This window comes from Lacerta agilis, chromosome 15 (genome assembly GCF_009819535.1).
Source record: "Lacerta agilis isolate rLacAgi1 chromosome 15, rLacAgi1.pri, whole genome shotgun sequence".
Taxonomy (NCBI): Eukaryota; Metazoa; Chordata; class Lepidosauria; order Squamata; family Lacertidae; genus Lacerta; species Lacerta agilis.
The window spans coordinates 39,319,451-39,336,408 of record NC_046326.1 but is presented as its reverse complement, the minus strand read 5'-3'; the positions used below and the strand labels follow the sequence as shown (position 1 = coordinate 39,336,408).

At 45.3% G+C, this 16,958-nt stretch overlaps 1 protein-coding gene and 1 long non-coding RNA gene across 2 annotated transcripts in view; one reads left to right on the top strand and one right to left on the bottom strand.

Moving 5' to 3' along the window:
• Window positions 1–509: 509 nt before the first annotated feature.
• On the bottom strand, window positions 510–2,333 carry LOC117059995. The gene is made up of 2 exons (XR_004427964.1): window positions 2,184–2,333; window positions 510–762 (listed from the first exon to the last, which is right to left on the bottom strand). It is a non-coding gene; the product is annotated as an uncharacterized LOC117059995 (long non-coding RNA).
• A 10,291-nt stretch (window positions 2,334–12,624) lies between these two features.
• Window positions 12,625–16,958, top strand: part of MED13 (mediator complex subunit 13) — a 99,438-nt gene continuing 95,104 nt past the window's right edge. The window contains exons 1-2 of the mRNA XM_033172462.1: window positions 12,625–14,123; window positions 15,996–16,230. Coding sequence (XP_033028353.1) covers window positions 14,058–14,123; window positions 15,996–16,230 — 301 coding nt within the window. The 5' untranslated portion in view covers window positions 12,625–14,057. The remainder of the gene's footprint in view (window positions 14,124–15,995; window positions 16,231–16,958) is intronic.

The window sequence follows — 16,958 nt, the reverse complement described above, 5'->3', positions numbered from 1 at the left end:
TCCTGGGAACTGTAGGTCACCCTCACATTTCTAGCACCCTTAACAAACTACAGTCCCCAAGATTATTTGGTGGGGAGTTATGTGAAGAAGAAGAAGAAGAAGAAGAGTTTGGATTTGATATCCCGCTTTATCACTACCCGAAGGAGTCTCAAAGCGGCTAACATTCTCCTTTCCCTTCCTCCCCCACAACAAACACTCTGTGAGGTGAGTGGGGCTGAGAGACTTCAAAGAAGTGTGACTAGCCCAAGGTCACCCAGTAGCTGCATGTGGAGGAGCGGGGAAGCGAACCCGGTTCCCCAGATTACGAGTCTACCGCTCTTAACCACTACACCACACTGGCTCTCAATGTGCTTTAAATGCGCATTGAACATGCTTTACATGTGATGTGTGGCTCTCTGTGTACACACAAATATAATCTCAGCCTCGCAATCTGTGTGATTTATAAAAGATTGCAAGATGCAACACAATCCTTTGCACATCTGCTCATAAATAAGTCCCAACGAGTCCACTGGAACTGACTCCCATATATAAGTGTGTATAGGATTGTGGCTTTAATGTAGCAGTAATGGTCTCCAGCGGCAAAAGCAATTCTTTCTGCCTCCTTAACTCCCCATACTTAAAATCAGCGTGCTTCATTTACTAATGGTTCAACATGTTCCTTTGTTACATTTCTGATGATGAATGGGAGGTCTCTGGTTTCAGCAGGGGTGGTGGGAGAAGCTATCTCATTTAATCAATTGAAGTCAATCTTGTAACCATGTTCTACCCATTGGGAAATCTTAAAGCGGGGGAGGGGGGAGAAGTAGGTTATTCAGACAAGAAGGCTTATGTCACAGTTTTGCTTCTGCACCTCCTGAAGTGATCAGAGGAAGGAGTGATAAAGACGGGGAGGGGGAATCCAGTCGGCTGCAGCTGTTTATCTGAATATGTCTAATCCAGGCATTTCCATCCTTTTGGGGGTTTGTGATTCTTACCCCTTCCGGTCACTTCTGTCCTGTCATATTAGACCCACCCACACCCCACGCACAAGAGAGAGAGAGAGAAAGAAAGAAAGAGCACACATATTTCACTTCTCCAAGGTGGTTGAGTAAAAGTAGGAACTGGTTGAATTAATCTGAGCTCTGAAAGAGCTGGAAAAAACCAGGAGGGAGAGTCATACTTCCAGCTTCCTCTTTTATCTCTGCATACTTTTCAAGGGAGAAAAAAGTAGCGGCTCTCCCCACCACAGGGCAGGCAAGGTAGTGAATCTATTCCTCGCTTTGCTTCCCTGCCTTTGTGCTTCCACTGTCTACTTCTGCCACACATGCCCCTCATATTCCTACCGGTGGTAGCGGAGATCAAAGGCTTTGTGAGCACCAGGAGAACACCTCAAGGGCGCCATGTTGGCCACCTCTGGTCTAATCTGTCATGAGCAGGGCCTCAGCATGGAATAGCAGGGAAGGCAATGCTTTGTCTGGGTCTGGAGGCTGACCTACTTTACAAGGCTGTTGTGAAAGGTGTCTGATAACATGTATTTGTGTTTAGCACTTTGTGCACTGAAAGAGTGAGAGACCTCCTCCTTGTGCCCTGAAATCATCTGGGGAGACCCTCTGTTAGGCATCCCTTATTTATGTACTACCATTTTCACCACAGTAACTAAGCCAAGTTCTTCTGCCTGTGTTTTCTGAGTGATGTATGGAAAGCACATGAACCTGACCTTTGGAGGGTTTGTAAGTAAACCATTTTTAACTTACCAGACGTGTGCTCTTTTCTATGGTAAGGGAGGAGGGAAGTTTCGAAACACACAAGGACATATTTTAAAGGTCCATGCTTGACTTTGCTGCATATTTTGTGATTTTAAATCTCTGCTGGGGTTCCAAATAGTACTTGCCCCAAACCTGGATCTTGGCATCCAGGAATGATCCTTTTTATATACCCTTTCCCCCCCCCCTTGCCACCAACAAAATGTCCATAAGCTTTTCTCTGTCCACTTTCTCCATGCCATACATTTCGTGCACTTCTATCATGTCGCCTCAAACCCGCCTTTTCTCTAAACGAAAACGTCCCAAACGCTGCAACCTTTCCTTCCATCTGCTTCGATCATTTGGGTTGCCCTTTTCTGAACCTTTTTCCCTTTGAAGTGATGTAGAACGGTGGGGAACTGAACTGAAGACTGAAAAACAAAAGAGAAGCTGAAGACAAACCAAAACTGTCAAATTCCCCCATCTTTACAGGCGGCTAGAGCAGCAGGGATCTCTCCTGGAATCTTTCCCTCAGGGCAGTTGGTGGTAGAATAGCCAGGGGTGGGAATGGCAGTTGGATCTGGCCCTCAGGTGTTCACCTTCACCTGCCTGCCAGGCCCTCCTTCAGCCCTCCTCTGCAGGGCTGTTGGTGACAAGGATTTCCCTATGCTGGTCGGAAGCTCAGCTGGGATTTATGGAGGTGAGGCGGTGATTGGGGCTTCTTCATGAAGTCTGGCCCCCGACGGCCTTCTGAGCACGGACACACCTGCCAGTAACCCTTAGCCCTCAGGTAAAGAAACATCTCAAATGGAGTTTTTCTTAAATTTGTGGTTGTTTTTAGAGTTTTAGTGTTTTCAGTGGATTGTTATTTTAACTTCCTCTGGCTGCTATGTTTTTCTTTTCACTCCTTTGGATTCCCCCCCCCTTTGGTTTTACTGTGGTTTTATTTTGCTTGCCTGTGGTTCATTGCTTTTATTGTTGGTGTTGACGTGTAAACTTCCCTTGATTTTTTAAATAAGATTGGGTATAAATATATTACATAAATATGTTGCTGTACGAATTGGGGATGGGGAAATCTATCCCTTTTGGTTCCTCTCAGGTTCTCATTTTCCCATCAGTTTGTTTTTCAAGGACCCCTAAGGCACTGTTATGGGACCTTGTATGTGTGGCTGGGTTTTCTGGGATATCTGAAGGACTATCTCTTCCATATTAACTAATTTCATCACCCTCATTTCTTCTTCTTCATCATCACCCCAAAAGATGTCTAAATACATCTCTTATTTATTTAATTTAATTTCTACCCTACCTTTCATCCAAGGAGCAAATGTGGTATACATAGTTCTCTTCCCATTTTTTTCCTCACAACAACCCTGTGAGGTAAGTTTGGCTGAGAGATTGTGACTGGCCCAAGGTCACACTGTGAGTTTTATGGCCGAGTGGGGATTTGAACCTGGGTATCCCAGGTCCTAGTCCAACACTCTAACCCAGGGGTCCCCAAACTAAGGCCCGGGGGCTGGATACGGCCCAATTGCCTTCTAAATCCAGCCTGCGGACAGTCCGGGAATCAGCGTGTTTTTACATGACTAGAATGTGTCCTTTTATTTAAAATGCATCTCTGGGTTATTTGTGGGGCCTGCCTGGTGTTTTTACATGAGTAGAATGTGTGCTTTTATTTAAAATGCACCTCTGGGTTATTTGTGGGGCATAGGGAATTCGTTCATTTTTTTTTCCAAAATATAGTCCGGCCCCCCACAAGGTCTGAGGGACAGTGGACCGGCCCCCTGCTGAAAAAGTTTGCTGACCCCTGCTCTAACCACTACACCACAGTGGCTGTCATTCAGTGACAGTCTTTGGGGAGACTACTGTGCTTTGAGCCAGACGTAGTAACGTTGCTTTCTACTGTCGTGATGTGATGCCTTGGAATAATATTTTAAAGTCATTATTAAGGTTTCTTTTAAAAGGAAATCGACATAGAAAGTATTGTTTTCACTGTATTCTTGTAAACTGACACAGGGTGTTAACCAATGAAAGGCATGTTAAAAGTTGAACAAATGAATTCTAAGAGCCCTGACCAGCGACCATGCCAACAACATCTGGAAGGAAAAGAAATTGGGAAGGCTGTTCTCTGAAACCTGCCTGCCACCATCCTTCAGAACCAACATCAGAGGTGGGGGGTGGGATGAGGAGAACATTTGTCTTCATATAACAGATCAGCGCTGCCAATTGTTTAATTCTCTCTCAACCCCCCCCCCCCAACCTTTCCTCCTGTTACTAGAACATTTGACTCACCGGAGACATTCCAGGCTTGCAGAATCACAAATGTATTGTCTGCCAGTCTGCATTCCCTTCCTACAGGGCCATCTGCTGCACCTCAAATATTAAATGTGTGTTGTTGTCTTTTCTGGAAAAAAGGAAAAATCTTTTGCATCAAACAAATCAACATTGTTGTCTGATGGTGGGGCAAGGAAGACTCTGGTATATGACCTTGTAGGTAATTATCTGGTTGCCTGGAAGGACATATTTGGACAGTGCTGGGGACAGCAATATCTTGGGGGCCACAGTTCCACAGCCCTAGTGTAAGCACTGCTTGCCCTTCCTGAGAGGATGACAGGATAGCTCAGTTGGTTAGTGTGTGGTGCTGCTAACACCAAGGTTGCAGGTTCGATCCCCGTATGGAACAGCTGCATATTCCTGCATTGCAGGGGGGTGGATTAGATGATCCTCAGGGTCCCTTCCAAAACTCTACCATGATATGATTCTATTGTTCTGTATGTTGGGATGTGATGGAGTTATAAACAAAAAACCTATTGTGATGTGGACATGTGTTCCAGTTTTCAGTACTCTCTGTGTGAGCGAGAGTGAACATGGGTTGATTTTTCAGTTGGACAGAAATCTTCACCAGGCAGATCAGAAAAGTAGCCTGTAAGCAGCAAAAATGCAAACTTTTTAGTAACATGCCTGGCTCCTCCTCCTCCTCCTCCTCCTCCTCCTCCTCTTCTTCAGACATGTGAAACTTGAAAGGTTATATATGTAAAGGTAAAGGGACCCCTGACCATTAGGTCCAGTCGTGACTGACTCAGGGGCTGCAGCACTCATCTCGCTTTATTGGCCGAGGGAGCCGGCGTACAACTTCCGGGTCATGTGGCCAGCATGACTAAGCCGCTTCTGGCGAACCAGAGCAGCACACAGAAACACCGTTTACCTTCCTGCTGCAGTGGTACCTATTTATCTACTTGCAATTTAACATGCTCTCAAACTGCTAGGTTGGCAGGAGCAGGGGCCGAGCAACGGGAGCCCACCCCGTCGCGGGGATTCGAACCGCTGACCTTCTGATCAGCAAGCCCTAGGCTCTGTGGTTTAACCCACAGAGCCACCCACGTCCCAAAAGGTTATATACCTTTATGCAAATATTATGCAAATGAGAACCACCTCTATATAATGACCTCATCAGTTCTGAATATAGTAGGTTATCTGCCTCGGAGTTAATTAGTTTACGTTGCTTGCCATTATTTCGTGCCATGTCCAAAGTTCTCAAACATAGGGTCCCTCTGAATGCCAGCTGCTGGGAGTCACAAATGGAAAGAGTGCTGCTGCTTTCATGTCCTGCCTTGGGGCACCCCTTTGGGGCATCTGGGGGGGGGCACTGTGTAAATAGAATGCTAGACTAGATGGATCCCCTTTAGCCTGACCCAGCTGTGTTCTTCTGGTGTTTTTACCTCTGCTACAATCTCAGTTAATTGATCTGTGTCTAGCGGAGCACTCAGTATGTAACTACTTTTCTGTACTTTGTAGATGGTCCTGCAATACGGGAAACATTTTGCAAATTTTGCACAGCTTATAGTAGCACGGGGAACCTTTTTCAGCCTGAGAGCCTGATAAAGAACTGGTCCATCCTCTGTGGGCCATCCTTGACAGTTGGTGCAGGTGCCTAACTGTCAGTGATCAGACACCATTATGATGTCAGGTAACAACTTCAAAGGGACTTGCTGTTGTCACCGATCATAAGAAAATAAGAAGATATGCTCATGGATATGTTAAAACGAGTGGCTAATCTGTGGCCTTCCATATGCTGTCAGAACTATAACTCCCATAATCTTTGACCGCTGGCCACACAAAGTGGGGCACATGAGAGCTGTAGTTAGACAAAAATATTCAGAGGGCCACAGGTTCACTATTCCTGTATTAAATATTAAATTGCAATAGAGCTGTGCGTTGTAAGAACAGTTGATAGATTTATGCTTGTATTTATTTGCTGTGTTTATTAGTTAGTCAATAACTAACATCCTCTGGTGACGTAAGGCATGTAATAAATAAAACAACAACAAAAGAATTCTAAATAGTGTTGAAGCCATCAATATAAAACAGGACAAACCCTATTTGAAGCATATAATCATGGCTCATAAATGGGGATGGGGAACCTGCATCCCTTCAGAAGTTGCTGGAATCCAACTCCCATCAACTTTGACCATGGGCAATGCTGGCTGGGGCTGATGGGCGCTGTAGTTCAGGAGGCCACAGGTTCCCCATGCTGGGCACAAAACATTTCAGGTTCAAAAGGATCAGATTTGAAAGGCCTGTGAGAATTAAAAAGGGGTTTGCTTGGTGTGGAAACTTCGTAATAGGGGTGTGTTTGTATATATATCTCTATCTCTATCTATCTAAATCAGAGGTCCCCAAACTAAGGCCGATGCAGCCCAATCGCCTTCTAAATCCAGCCCACGGATGGTCCAGGAATCGGCGTGTTTTTACATGAGTAGAATGTGTGCTTTTATTTAAAATGCATCTCTGGGTTATTTGTGGGGCATAGGAATTCATTCATTATTATTTTTCCAAAATATAGTCCGGCCCCCCACAAGGTCTGAGGGGCAGTGGACTGGCCCCCTGCTGAAAAAGTTTGCTGGCCCCTGATCTAAATAGTTATAATGGTTATAGGCAGTTGTGACTAGGCCATTAGGGTAAGTGGGGCATTGCCCCATCAACCTCAGTCTGCCTCAGCCAGCCCCCCATCTCTGTCTTTTTGCTTACAGCTAATGGGGTATGTGGGGGGTATGGATCTGTCTGCTATGACCTTTGGCTCCATCTGCTGTTGGTCTCCCTGCCTTTCACCTTACCAGTCCCAATGGGCATCGATCACATTTTTTATCAGACCCCTCCTTTTAAAGCACCCCTCCTTTTAAAAAAGGATTTGTGCCTCAAGCAGGCATGCCAAGGGCCCTTTCTGACTGTAGTTATGACATGTTAATTGCTCAGAAATATAGGTGCATGTGAGGAATAAAAGAAACACGTGTCTGTTCCTGGATTATACTCCAGTTTATTTATGTGCATCAGCAGGCAAAGGATACCATCGCTTTTCTACCTGTAGTATTACAATGTCATTGCTAGCCTGAATGCAACCAAAATCGTTGGCATGAAATAACTCTTGCAATTAAAATTCGCCCATCCAGATTTTGGGGCCTGCGGGTTTGTTTCAGCCCCACCATCTTTCCAAGTGCTATGCTCTGTGATTTTTTTATTATTTTTTTTGTAATAGGGAAATCATCCCACCGGCATTCTCGCTGAAGTCGGCTGCTTTCGGCGATCTCTTTGCAAAAGTGTTGAATTTCTCCTCGGGGATGTGGGACTTAATAACACTGCAAACAAGTCTTTATCTCAGTGCAGGGAGATAATTACTCTTAACGACCAAAGTGCCACAATGGAAACTTTGGGATGCCTTGTGTGAGTGCGTGTGCGGCCGCCCGCACTTGCGCATCAGAGTCCTCAAAGCCGCTCGCTCTGGAGGACTGGCTGCTGCAGAATATCCCCTGCTAGCTGTGTGTCCTCATTTCGGTCACCATGGAGAAAACCATCTGCTTCAAGTTTCTTGGAAAGAAGCATGTGTTCCAAACCCCCTCCCCCTTCCACAACACCCTGTCTCCATCCCCAGCTGCCATACATAGACAAGCAATTAAGGAATTCATCTCTCAGGTTAAAAATAAAATAAAATAAAAAACACCATGCTCTAAATTCATTTTTAATTAGGACACACACGGATTCTTTTACTTGTGTGTATATGTCAGAGTAGGCCCTACCATTAGACAGAGTGAGATAGTGGCCTCAGGAACATAGGAAGCTGCCTTGCACCAAGTCAGACCTTTGGTCAATTTAGCTTAGTATTGGCTGCCTTGATTAGCAGCAGCTCTCCTGAATTTCAGGCAGGGAGCATTTCCAAGCCATATCTGGAGATGCCAGGGATTGGACCTGGGGCCTGCATGCAAAGCAGGTGCTCTACCAGTGAGCTACAGTTCCTAAATCATATGTGATATGAAACACAGGGTGGGGTGTGTGTGGTTGCATTTGAAAAATGTATACAGATCATCATCATGGGTCTGTGCCCTGAGTTCTAACCATATCCCTGTCCTCGGGAAGCTGTTCTCCAGGAGCCACCTTGAAACCACTTGGAATTTCACCAGTCTGTCTTGCTCTGACCTTTTCAAAGTTGTGTGTTGTAAGCTGTTCTGGAAATCTTCCCTTGAAGATCAGGGTCCCAGATATCTAAATAAGTAAATATTTTGGGTTGTGGTCAACGAAGGGCTCGCCCACACTTCTGCTTGTCCCTGGCTTCAGACTGGTCTGAGCATTTTCAGTTGCCCCACTGCTTTACCCAGGAAAACCCACTGTTTAGTGCTGAGCTGGAGCAAAGAAAACCCGATTGACATCGGTTCCGGTTCAGCAGTAAGGATCAGGAGGAAGCTGGGGGACAAGTGGAAGTTTGCTTACACCAAGTTATGCTGTAAGTAAAAGCCATTGGAATTAGTGGCCCTAACTTTGTCATGCCCATTCATGCAAATGGGTCTCCTCTGAGTAGGAATAGCATTGGTTACAACCTCCTTATGCCCTCTTTATGTTGACATTATGACATACTCACAGGGTTGAGTAAAGATTATGAAAAGAAGTCTCAGACTAACTTTGTAACCACTGCACCACACTGGCTGCCTAAATGGGATTTAAGTGGATCTAAATGGGCCCTGATCCACAGAAGTCACTGACACAATATAGCAATTGTATGCACGTCTGCTCAGATGTAAGACCTTTAGAGAGCTATGAAACTTACTCCCAGGTAAGCATGGATAGGATTGCAGCCGAAATATGCTTTTGATGGTGCCACAGGATTCTTTGCTGTGTTTGCTACAACAGATTTAACAGGGCTGCCCCTTATGGAATAGAGTGAAATGATTATTAAAAATATCCATAATTAACTTTATTTAATGGGCTCGCGGGGGTGGCAGGGAACAGCAGTGAGCAAAATATCCAGCAGACATGATCTAAATAAAAACCCCAATAGCCAGCCTTTTATATATATATTAGGGCTCCTGTGCCTTCCATAGTTCAGTAGATGAGGGGAGGTTGGTAGGTGCAACTTTTAACACCCCACCACAGTGCTGAAATTTATTTTAGACAACAGTTAATGATACAGAAACCCAAACAGTCTGAGCAACTGTTTCCTTTTCTAAGCTCCACTGGACACTGTTTCTTTTAAAATATTACCACTAATGATTCTTTCTAATAGCAAACTTGGGTGATGGAGTGTCACCAGCATTGTTGTTAAAACTGAGAAACAAGAGGGAACTGCTTGCTACATTTTATGTTACACTTCTGTTGGAGGTGGGGGGATAGAATGGAATGGAACAGAAACCTGAAAAAGGACATGCATGGTTGGCTGGCTGAAACCTCAAACAGGAATATTCCACACATTTGTTGCAGGTCCTGTTTGAAATATTAAAATACCACCACCACCACCAAATAAGAATAGCAACAGTAAAACCCAATGGAGATTTTCCATCAGAGCAGATTGGCAAGATGATCAAATGAGAGCTTATTAAACATGATTATTTTTATTGAAAGCTGGTTCCCATTTCTTATTGATTATGATTATTAAATTTGTATACCACCCTTCATCTGCACATCTCAGGTTCATAACATAAATTGATGTCAGTGGGCGGGAGGGGGGGACATCAACATATACCTGATACACTCACCTGAGTAGTTGGGAATGGATCACAATTCAAAGTGTTAAATACCGGTACTAGCACACAAAGCCCTAAATGGCTAGGGGCCCAAACGCCTAAAAGATCACCCCCCTCAATATCAACCATCTTGGGTCCTGTTGCCCCCCAGCATGGAAGGCTCTTCCTGTTTAGGTGCAAGTGCGTCCCTCACAACTGCTGTTTTGCTGGCCCTGGACCAGCTTGGAAGTACAGGATAAAAATAAAATACCGTAATAGGATTGTTAGCCACAGAAAACAAGTCACCTGTGGTGGTCTACCGTGTTTCTCCTAAAATAAGACACCGTCTTATATTTTTTTTTCGCTCAACAAAACACAGTATGGCTTATTTTCAGGGGATGTCTTATTTTAACCGTGTCGCATCGGTACGCTGCATAGCCACGCCTCTCCAGGCTGTTTTAATGGGAGGTACCACGTCACTATGGCTTATTTTCGGGGTATGGCTTATTTTTGGGGAACGGCTTATATTTCGCAAATGCATAGAAATCCTGCTATGGCTTATTTTATGGCTATGTCTTATTTTAGGAGAAACAGGTAATGCCCCGAAAGGTGGGATATAAATGATAGAATTATTTTAAAAAATGATTACTTGTGCTTATTTAGATAAAATGCATACTTGGTGAAGTCTGGATTGCTCAGTGTTTACTGTTAACATGTAGGCAAATTTAGTTATCATACGATGTTGGTGTGGATGACAATAATATAATAAAAATGTTTATCATGCTGATGGCAGGAATGATGGGAGGAGCAGGGAAAATGTAAAAGTAGTAATACTATTGCTGCTGCTAATAAGAGCAGGCTTGCTCAGTTTCTGTCTGTAACGATGATGATGATGATGATTATACCATTATGACAATAATGTTGATAATAATAATAATAATGGACAGTGCAGGGGACGTGCAGTAGTAATAACAGCAACAGAGGGGGCCAAACGGCATCCGAACAGTTTTACACGTTATGGTTTCCATTTCCAACTTTCACAAAGCCGCCTCTTGACATTTCACGACCTCCCTCTTCCCACACTGCCTTTGGGAGGGGCGAGAGCGGACAGTTGCCTTACTTAATTCGCTTATCTGATTTTAGTGGCTTACCGCTTCTTTGCAGTCATATGCTGCGGCAATTGCGCGTGGTGGGAGATCTGTAACTGTTTGCGATTTGAAAAGTAAAAAAAAAAAAAACAAATTCCCGAAACGACAGCAGCGCCAATATTCACAGCCGCTTCGCTCGAGCCTCCCGTTGCAGAGTCTCCACCGCATCACTAGGTGGCGCCTACTCAACAGCCACTCTTCGCCTGAAACTTTTCGGTTCCCCTCCGCCACCCCGCCGCGTCTTCCCTACCCCGCCTCCGTTTGCTCTCTGGCGCCTCTAGCGGCCGGACGCCGCCTCGTCTCTTTCCCCCTCTCTTTCTCTCTCACTCCGCTTCCGTCCAATCCCCTTCCTCCGGCTCCTTCCACCGCCCGGGGTTTCTCGCCAAAGGAGCCAGTGGCTGGGCCTCAGCCGGGGAGCCCCCTCCACGTGACGCGCTCGCGGCCAATCAGCGGAGGCGGACTGGGGTTGAAAAAAAGAAAAAGGAAAAGTGGGCGGCCAATGGCGGCGGGAGCGAGAGGAGGAGGAGGAGAGCGAGAGGGGCAGGTTCCTACCCTCCCGACGCTGCTCGTCTGCTGCGGCCGCCATTAGAGAAGCGAGGAAAGAGGGAGGGAGGGAGAATAGAATCCAAAAGGCGCCGAGGGGAAGGAGGGCGAGATCGGAGAAGCGGCGTCGCGCCTCGGTTCCTGGAGCGGCGTCGGCGTCATGGGCTCGGAGAGCAGCTGAGGAGGCGAGCGGAGACGGAGGACGAAGAGGAGGAGGAGGGCGGCGCGGGGACTCCAGCCCTCAGGATGCCGCGGCTGGGCAGCCGCCGACAGAGACACCGCTGAGGGAAGGAAGGGAGACCAGGGCGAGGAGGAGGAGGAGAAGGAGAGAGGCCGGCATCACCGAGGGGGCTGCTCGTGGCGCGCCTCCCCTTCTTCCCCCGTGAGGCAGCAGCCGACCCCGCCGCCGCCGCCGCCGCCGCCTCCTGCCCCGCACAGCAGCCCTTCTTCGGCCGCCTTCACCTGTCACCGTCTCCTGAGGGGAGGTGGGGGCCCCAAGAAGAAAGAAGCGGAAATTCCCTCACGGCAAAAATTGGAAGGAACAAAAAAAAAAAAAAGGAAGGGAAGGAATAGAGTTTTGGTTTCTCTCCACAGACACCTAACGTGACGACGCTATATATTTATATTTAAAAGGGTTTGGGGTTTGTTTTTTAAAAAAGAAAGTTTCGCCTCCCATTCGTTACATTTTCTGAGAAGAAAGTCATTTCTTCTCTCCAGTTTCTTCGAAGAAGTGGAAGAAGAAGAGACTCATTTCTTTATGAGGGAGGCAGGAAATATTTCAGTTCACTTCTCATCCCATAGACACTTTTTACTACCTTTTTTTTAAAAGGAAAAGCCCTTCCGTCAACTTCATCACCTCTTTCTCCAGTGTCTGAAGAAGGAAAAGGGGACACTCTTTATTCTTGCCCAAAGGAAAGAAGGGAGAAAAAGCATTTTCGGTTGCTGCTTACCATAAAGAGAAAAGCCTATCCTCTCTGCGAATATTTGTGGCCTAGAAGATTAACCTGAGGAATTACTCTCCCTTCATATATTTTTTTGGAAAGGGGACTTTTCAGTTGTTAACACCCTCAACCCTTCACAGATAATTCAAATTTTAAAAAAATCATAATTACTTTGGGAGGAATAGCCCTGCTTTCTCTCTGCCCTTTCCCCTTTCAGTGGCTGAAAAAGAGGTTCCTTATACCTGTTTGAAGGTGGGGGGGGGAGAGAAGGTTTGCTACTTTACTCCCTCAAAAACCAACCAACCACCATCCGCAAATATTCCTGGCACGAAGGATTGACCTGAGGAATTAATTTTGTTTTTTAAAAGGGCTTTTTGGAGGGGGGCACAAGGAGGCCATCCATTCTTTTCCCTCTCTTTTTACCCATCAGCAGCAAAAAGGACACTTCAGTGCACTTGAGTGCTTGGATGAAGATTTTTCTTTTTGGAGGGAGGCAGTTTGGAAAAGAGTTTTGCTCACTCAGCTTCTAAGTGGTTCCTGCTTGGAACCTCTCTGTGTGTAAGAAATAAAAGGGTGTTTGGAAGAGGGCTTTTTGGGGTGTGTGCGTTGATGAGTTCATATTGAAGTTCATCATCTCACCTCCTAAAGTGTGCTTGTTTTTCACCCATCTCTTTGGGGAAGAAAAAAAAATAGGGAAGAAGATATATACATATCCCCCTCCATTATCAACATCATTCCTGCCCTCTTCCAAAAAAATCAAATTTAGCAACTGGAAATCCCATCTGGAAGAAAATACGCGCCTGGGTTTCCCTCCACTTCGATGTTGAGGATTTTAAAGGAGGATCCTTGGAGCTCTTGAGGGAACTTGGAAGACTCCGCTTAAACTCTTTCCCCCCACCTCCAGCAGGAAGAAGGGGGAAATTGTATTTGGGGAAGGGGAGGTTGGCCAGTCAAGGATAACACCACCTTCTTGGGACAAACCACCACCTCCTGGAGACCAGAAAGTTTCTATTCCTACTCCCCTTCCAATGGCTTGATTTTTTTATTATTATTTCTGGAGTGGAAAGAGAAGCAAAAACGACCTTTTTGCATCTCCAACTCTTGAGAAGAAACGAGGAAAGGACTTCGCACCGTCTCTTCTCTATCTCCGCCCCCCCTCCCGGTCTTTTCTTCACTCTATAAATCCGGTGTGACGAGGCGGGGGGGAAAGGCGCAAGAGAAATTCCTGGATTATTTCCCACACACCCTACAGTCATTGGATTATTTGTGTATCTTCATTCTGCCCCCACCCCACCCGCGTTTGCAGATTGAAGATCGTAAATCTTTCTATTTTTGCAATCCCTTTGGATCAAGTACCCCCAATCTTTCTCCCCCGCCGCCGCCTTTTGCCCAGGAGGCTGCGAAAGCTGATCCCTCTCCACGAAGATTTTTCTCTTGCACTTTTTTTTTTAAAATTGCCTCTTCCTTCCTTTTAACCTCCCCGGGTTATTTATTCCTTTGCCTTACTTGTGCGCTTTACCTCCCCTTGTATCTCCTCTCCCCGCAATGTGTGTGTGATTCTTTTTTTTAAAGGGGGGAGGGAAAGGGCCGTTTTCCCTCGGTTGTGTTTCTCCCTCCCCTCTCGGTCGGCGTGTGTGTGTCTCTCGCTCGCTCGCTCTGTCTGTCTCTTTTCTTTCTTGTCGGAGGCTGTGGGATAATGGCGTGTGGGTTGTGGCTGTGAGGATGAGTTCCTGCTTCGTGCCGAACGGGGCCAGCCTTGAGGATTGCCATTCCAACCTATTCTGTCTGGTAAGTGGCTACTTTTTTTAAGGGGGGGGGGCGGTGTGCAGATCGCCGGAGATAATCATGCAAGGAAAGGTTGGAGTGGGGAGGGAGACGAGATCGCCAGGAGAGGGGAGGGAAAAGGAAAGGAAAGCGGGGGGGAGGGAAGAAGAGAGAGGAATGGAAGCAAAGCAGCCATTTTTAGCATTGCATCTGCTAGAGGAGTCTTCTGGAGCAGGCCTTGCCAGGAATCAACTAGCTCTCCTGTATATATATTCCCCTCTCTGCCTACCCCCCTTCCTCCAAAGACTTTATGCCTACGACTCCCCTGCTCCAGCTTGCTTTTTCTCCAAATCGTTCTTCACCCTCTTTTGTTTTTCTTCCTCTGGTTCTTCTCTAACTTTCGATTTCTCTCTAATCTGTTGTTGTTGTTGGTGGTGGTGACATGATTACTTATGCCTATTTTATTGCAGTTCAATTTCAGCCTAGTTTTAGCTTAGCTCTTCTCTCTCCCGCCCTCCTTTTTCTGTTTCCCAAGCTAACTTTGGCGAAATCCTCCCCTCACTCTCCCCCCAGTTCCCTAAAAGTGTCACCCTACTAAAACTGGCAACAAAAGTCCGGGTGGAGGAAGCTCCTCTGTATTGCTATTCGGAGGTTACACATTATTTATTTATTTTTTAAAGTGTGTGTGTAAACGGATCCCTCCACTGTTTTGTAACCTTGCCTTATTTAATTGCTGCTGTGGAATCCAGTTAAACCTTCATTCAGTTAAGATCCCAGCGTGGGTTTTGCTGACCACTTTCTCACTCTGGATTTATTTCAATGCAAATTGGCAGCAGACTCTACCAGCTGGTGTTATTTAATCCTGAAAGTTAAAAAAAAATCTTATGCCAAAGCTATTGTGCTGATGCGTAGTTGGGTGTAAGGAATCCAAGCAGTCTATCTCTGCAGGATCACAGGTTACTGGCTGAGCTGGCCTGCTGCTCATGAGTGCCAGTGTCTCTTTAAAGCATGTCTCCTCTCTTCTCCATTTCTCTTTCCAAGATCACCAACTGTTGCAAATTCTGTCACTTGACAGAGGTGCTGGAACCTTCCTTGTTGGAACCTTTATTGTATCTATATACTGGGGAAGCAAGTGAATTTTGTGTTGAGTGGAAAGGGCACCCTTTTTATCAACAGCTGGAAAGTGAACCCTGTGTCAGTGTCTACCATTTCTCTTAGCCCCCCTTCAGCTGCTGTTGAAACTGGTCATTAAAAAAAAAAAAAACTTTCTGGGAAAAGGAGTGGAGAAAGAACTGTTGAAAGTTTCCTTGAATTGTAGTGGAATCCATTAAAAGTTTATAATTTTTTTCTTTGTTGCTTCCCCCCCCCATTTGTCTACCCATGGGGATAGTCAGTATTTTCTGTAAAGCCTCTGCCTTTCAAAATGATTAGGTTGTTTTGTTGCAGTGCTTCTAGTGCTAAGTGGCTAAGGAGAGGGTTATTAGTGAGGTGTTTATTTGCTTTTGTAACAGATGTAGATTCTCTCTCAGGATACTGAGTTCTCTAATATTTGGAGATTCAGCAGGATTTGCAAAAGTGATGATATAGTTCCAAACAAGCATTTGATTTTTTGGTATTCTAACATCCCAGGATGCTCTGTTTGAATAACAAAACTCCCACTGATTTGAATGGAGCAGGGATTGAAGTCATTGCCACTGACTTATTGACCTACAGTTGTCATAAGGAGGTGCTAGGGAAAATGCATTTTTAAAGTCCAAAATGCATATATGCTTAGTGAAATGGGAGGAAAACCTGCTGGGAAGTGAATAGAAATATCTGTCTTTGGTAACTGCTGCAATTTTACAATGAAACCTTCCGGTTTCCTCTAGTCTGATTTCTGTTACAATTTTCTTTCAGGCTGATTTAACAGGGATTAAATGGAAACGCTACGTATGGCAGGGTCCAACATCTGCACCAATCCTGTTCCCAGTGACCGAAGAAGACCCTATCCTAAGCAGCTACAGTCGTTGCCTCAAAGCTGACGTCTTGAGTGTGTGGCGGCGAGACCAGAGGCCTGGGCGCAGAGAATTGTGGATATTCTGGTGGGGCGATGACCCCAATTTTACTGACCTAATTCATCATGACCTAACAGGTAAGGCAGAGAAGTCTTTGACGCTTTGTGTGGTGGTATCATTCTTCAGATATACAATTTTATTTTGCTAGTTTGCTGCTCCAATAAGCTTGGATTTATTGAGAATTGAGAGATGAAGTACACATTGTTGCAATTATTCATCTTACTTTTTTTACTCTGCTGTTCAGAAATAATAATTATATTGGAAGCCCTTTGGTCAGGGACTTCTCTCCAGCTAATGTTTCTCCATAAAATGTCATGTGCCCTTGTGGTGCCAAATAAATAGCAAATACAAAGAAGTGCAAACTGGTCTTCTGATTGTGTGGGCGGAATCTTAGGAGGACGTCTTGTGGGATTGCTTTGTTTCTCTCTAAAGATTTGGTACACATTTGGAAAAGTGGGTGGAATATAAGTTTGAATGTATAGAACACAAGTATTTGTGTTGAATGTATAGTCATGTGCTTCTGTAAGTCATGCTGTGTCTAGGTAATATTTTTTGTTCTGTAAGGTATATTTTTTGTTAGGTATGTTGCTAAAGCCAGAGGTACAGCTGGCTTTTGTTAGGAAAAGGAGGCTTAGATGTGGAGGCTGCATTGGCTGTTTTAAACCACCATCTTGAAGTATAGGTGATGGGGAAGGACTATAGTTCAGTGGCAGAACACATGCTTTGCATGTAGAAGGTCCCAAGTTGAATCCTTGGCATCTCCAGTTAAAATATCAATTTGTAGTCAAGGACTTCTAGAGATTCT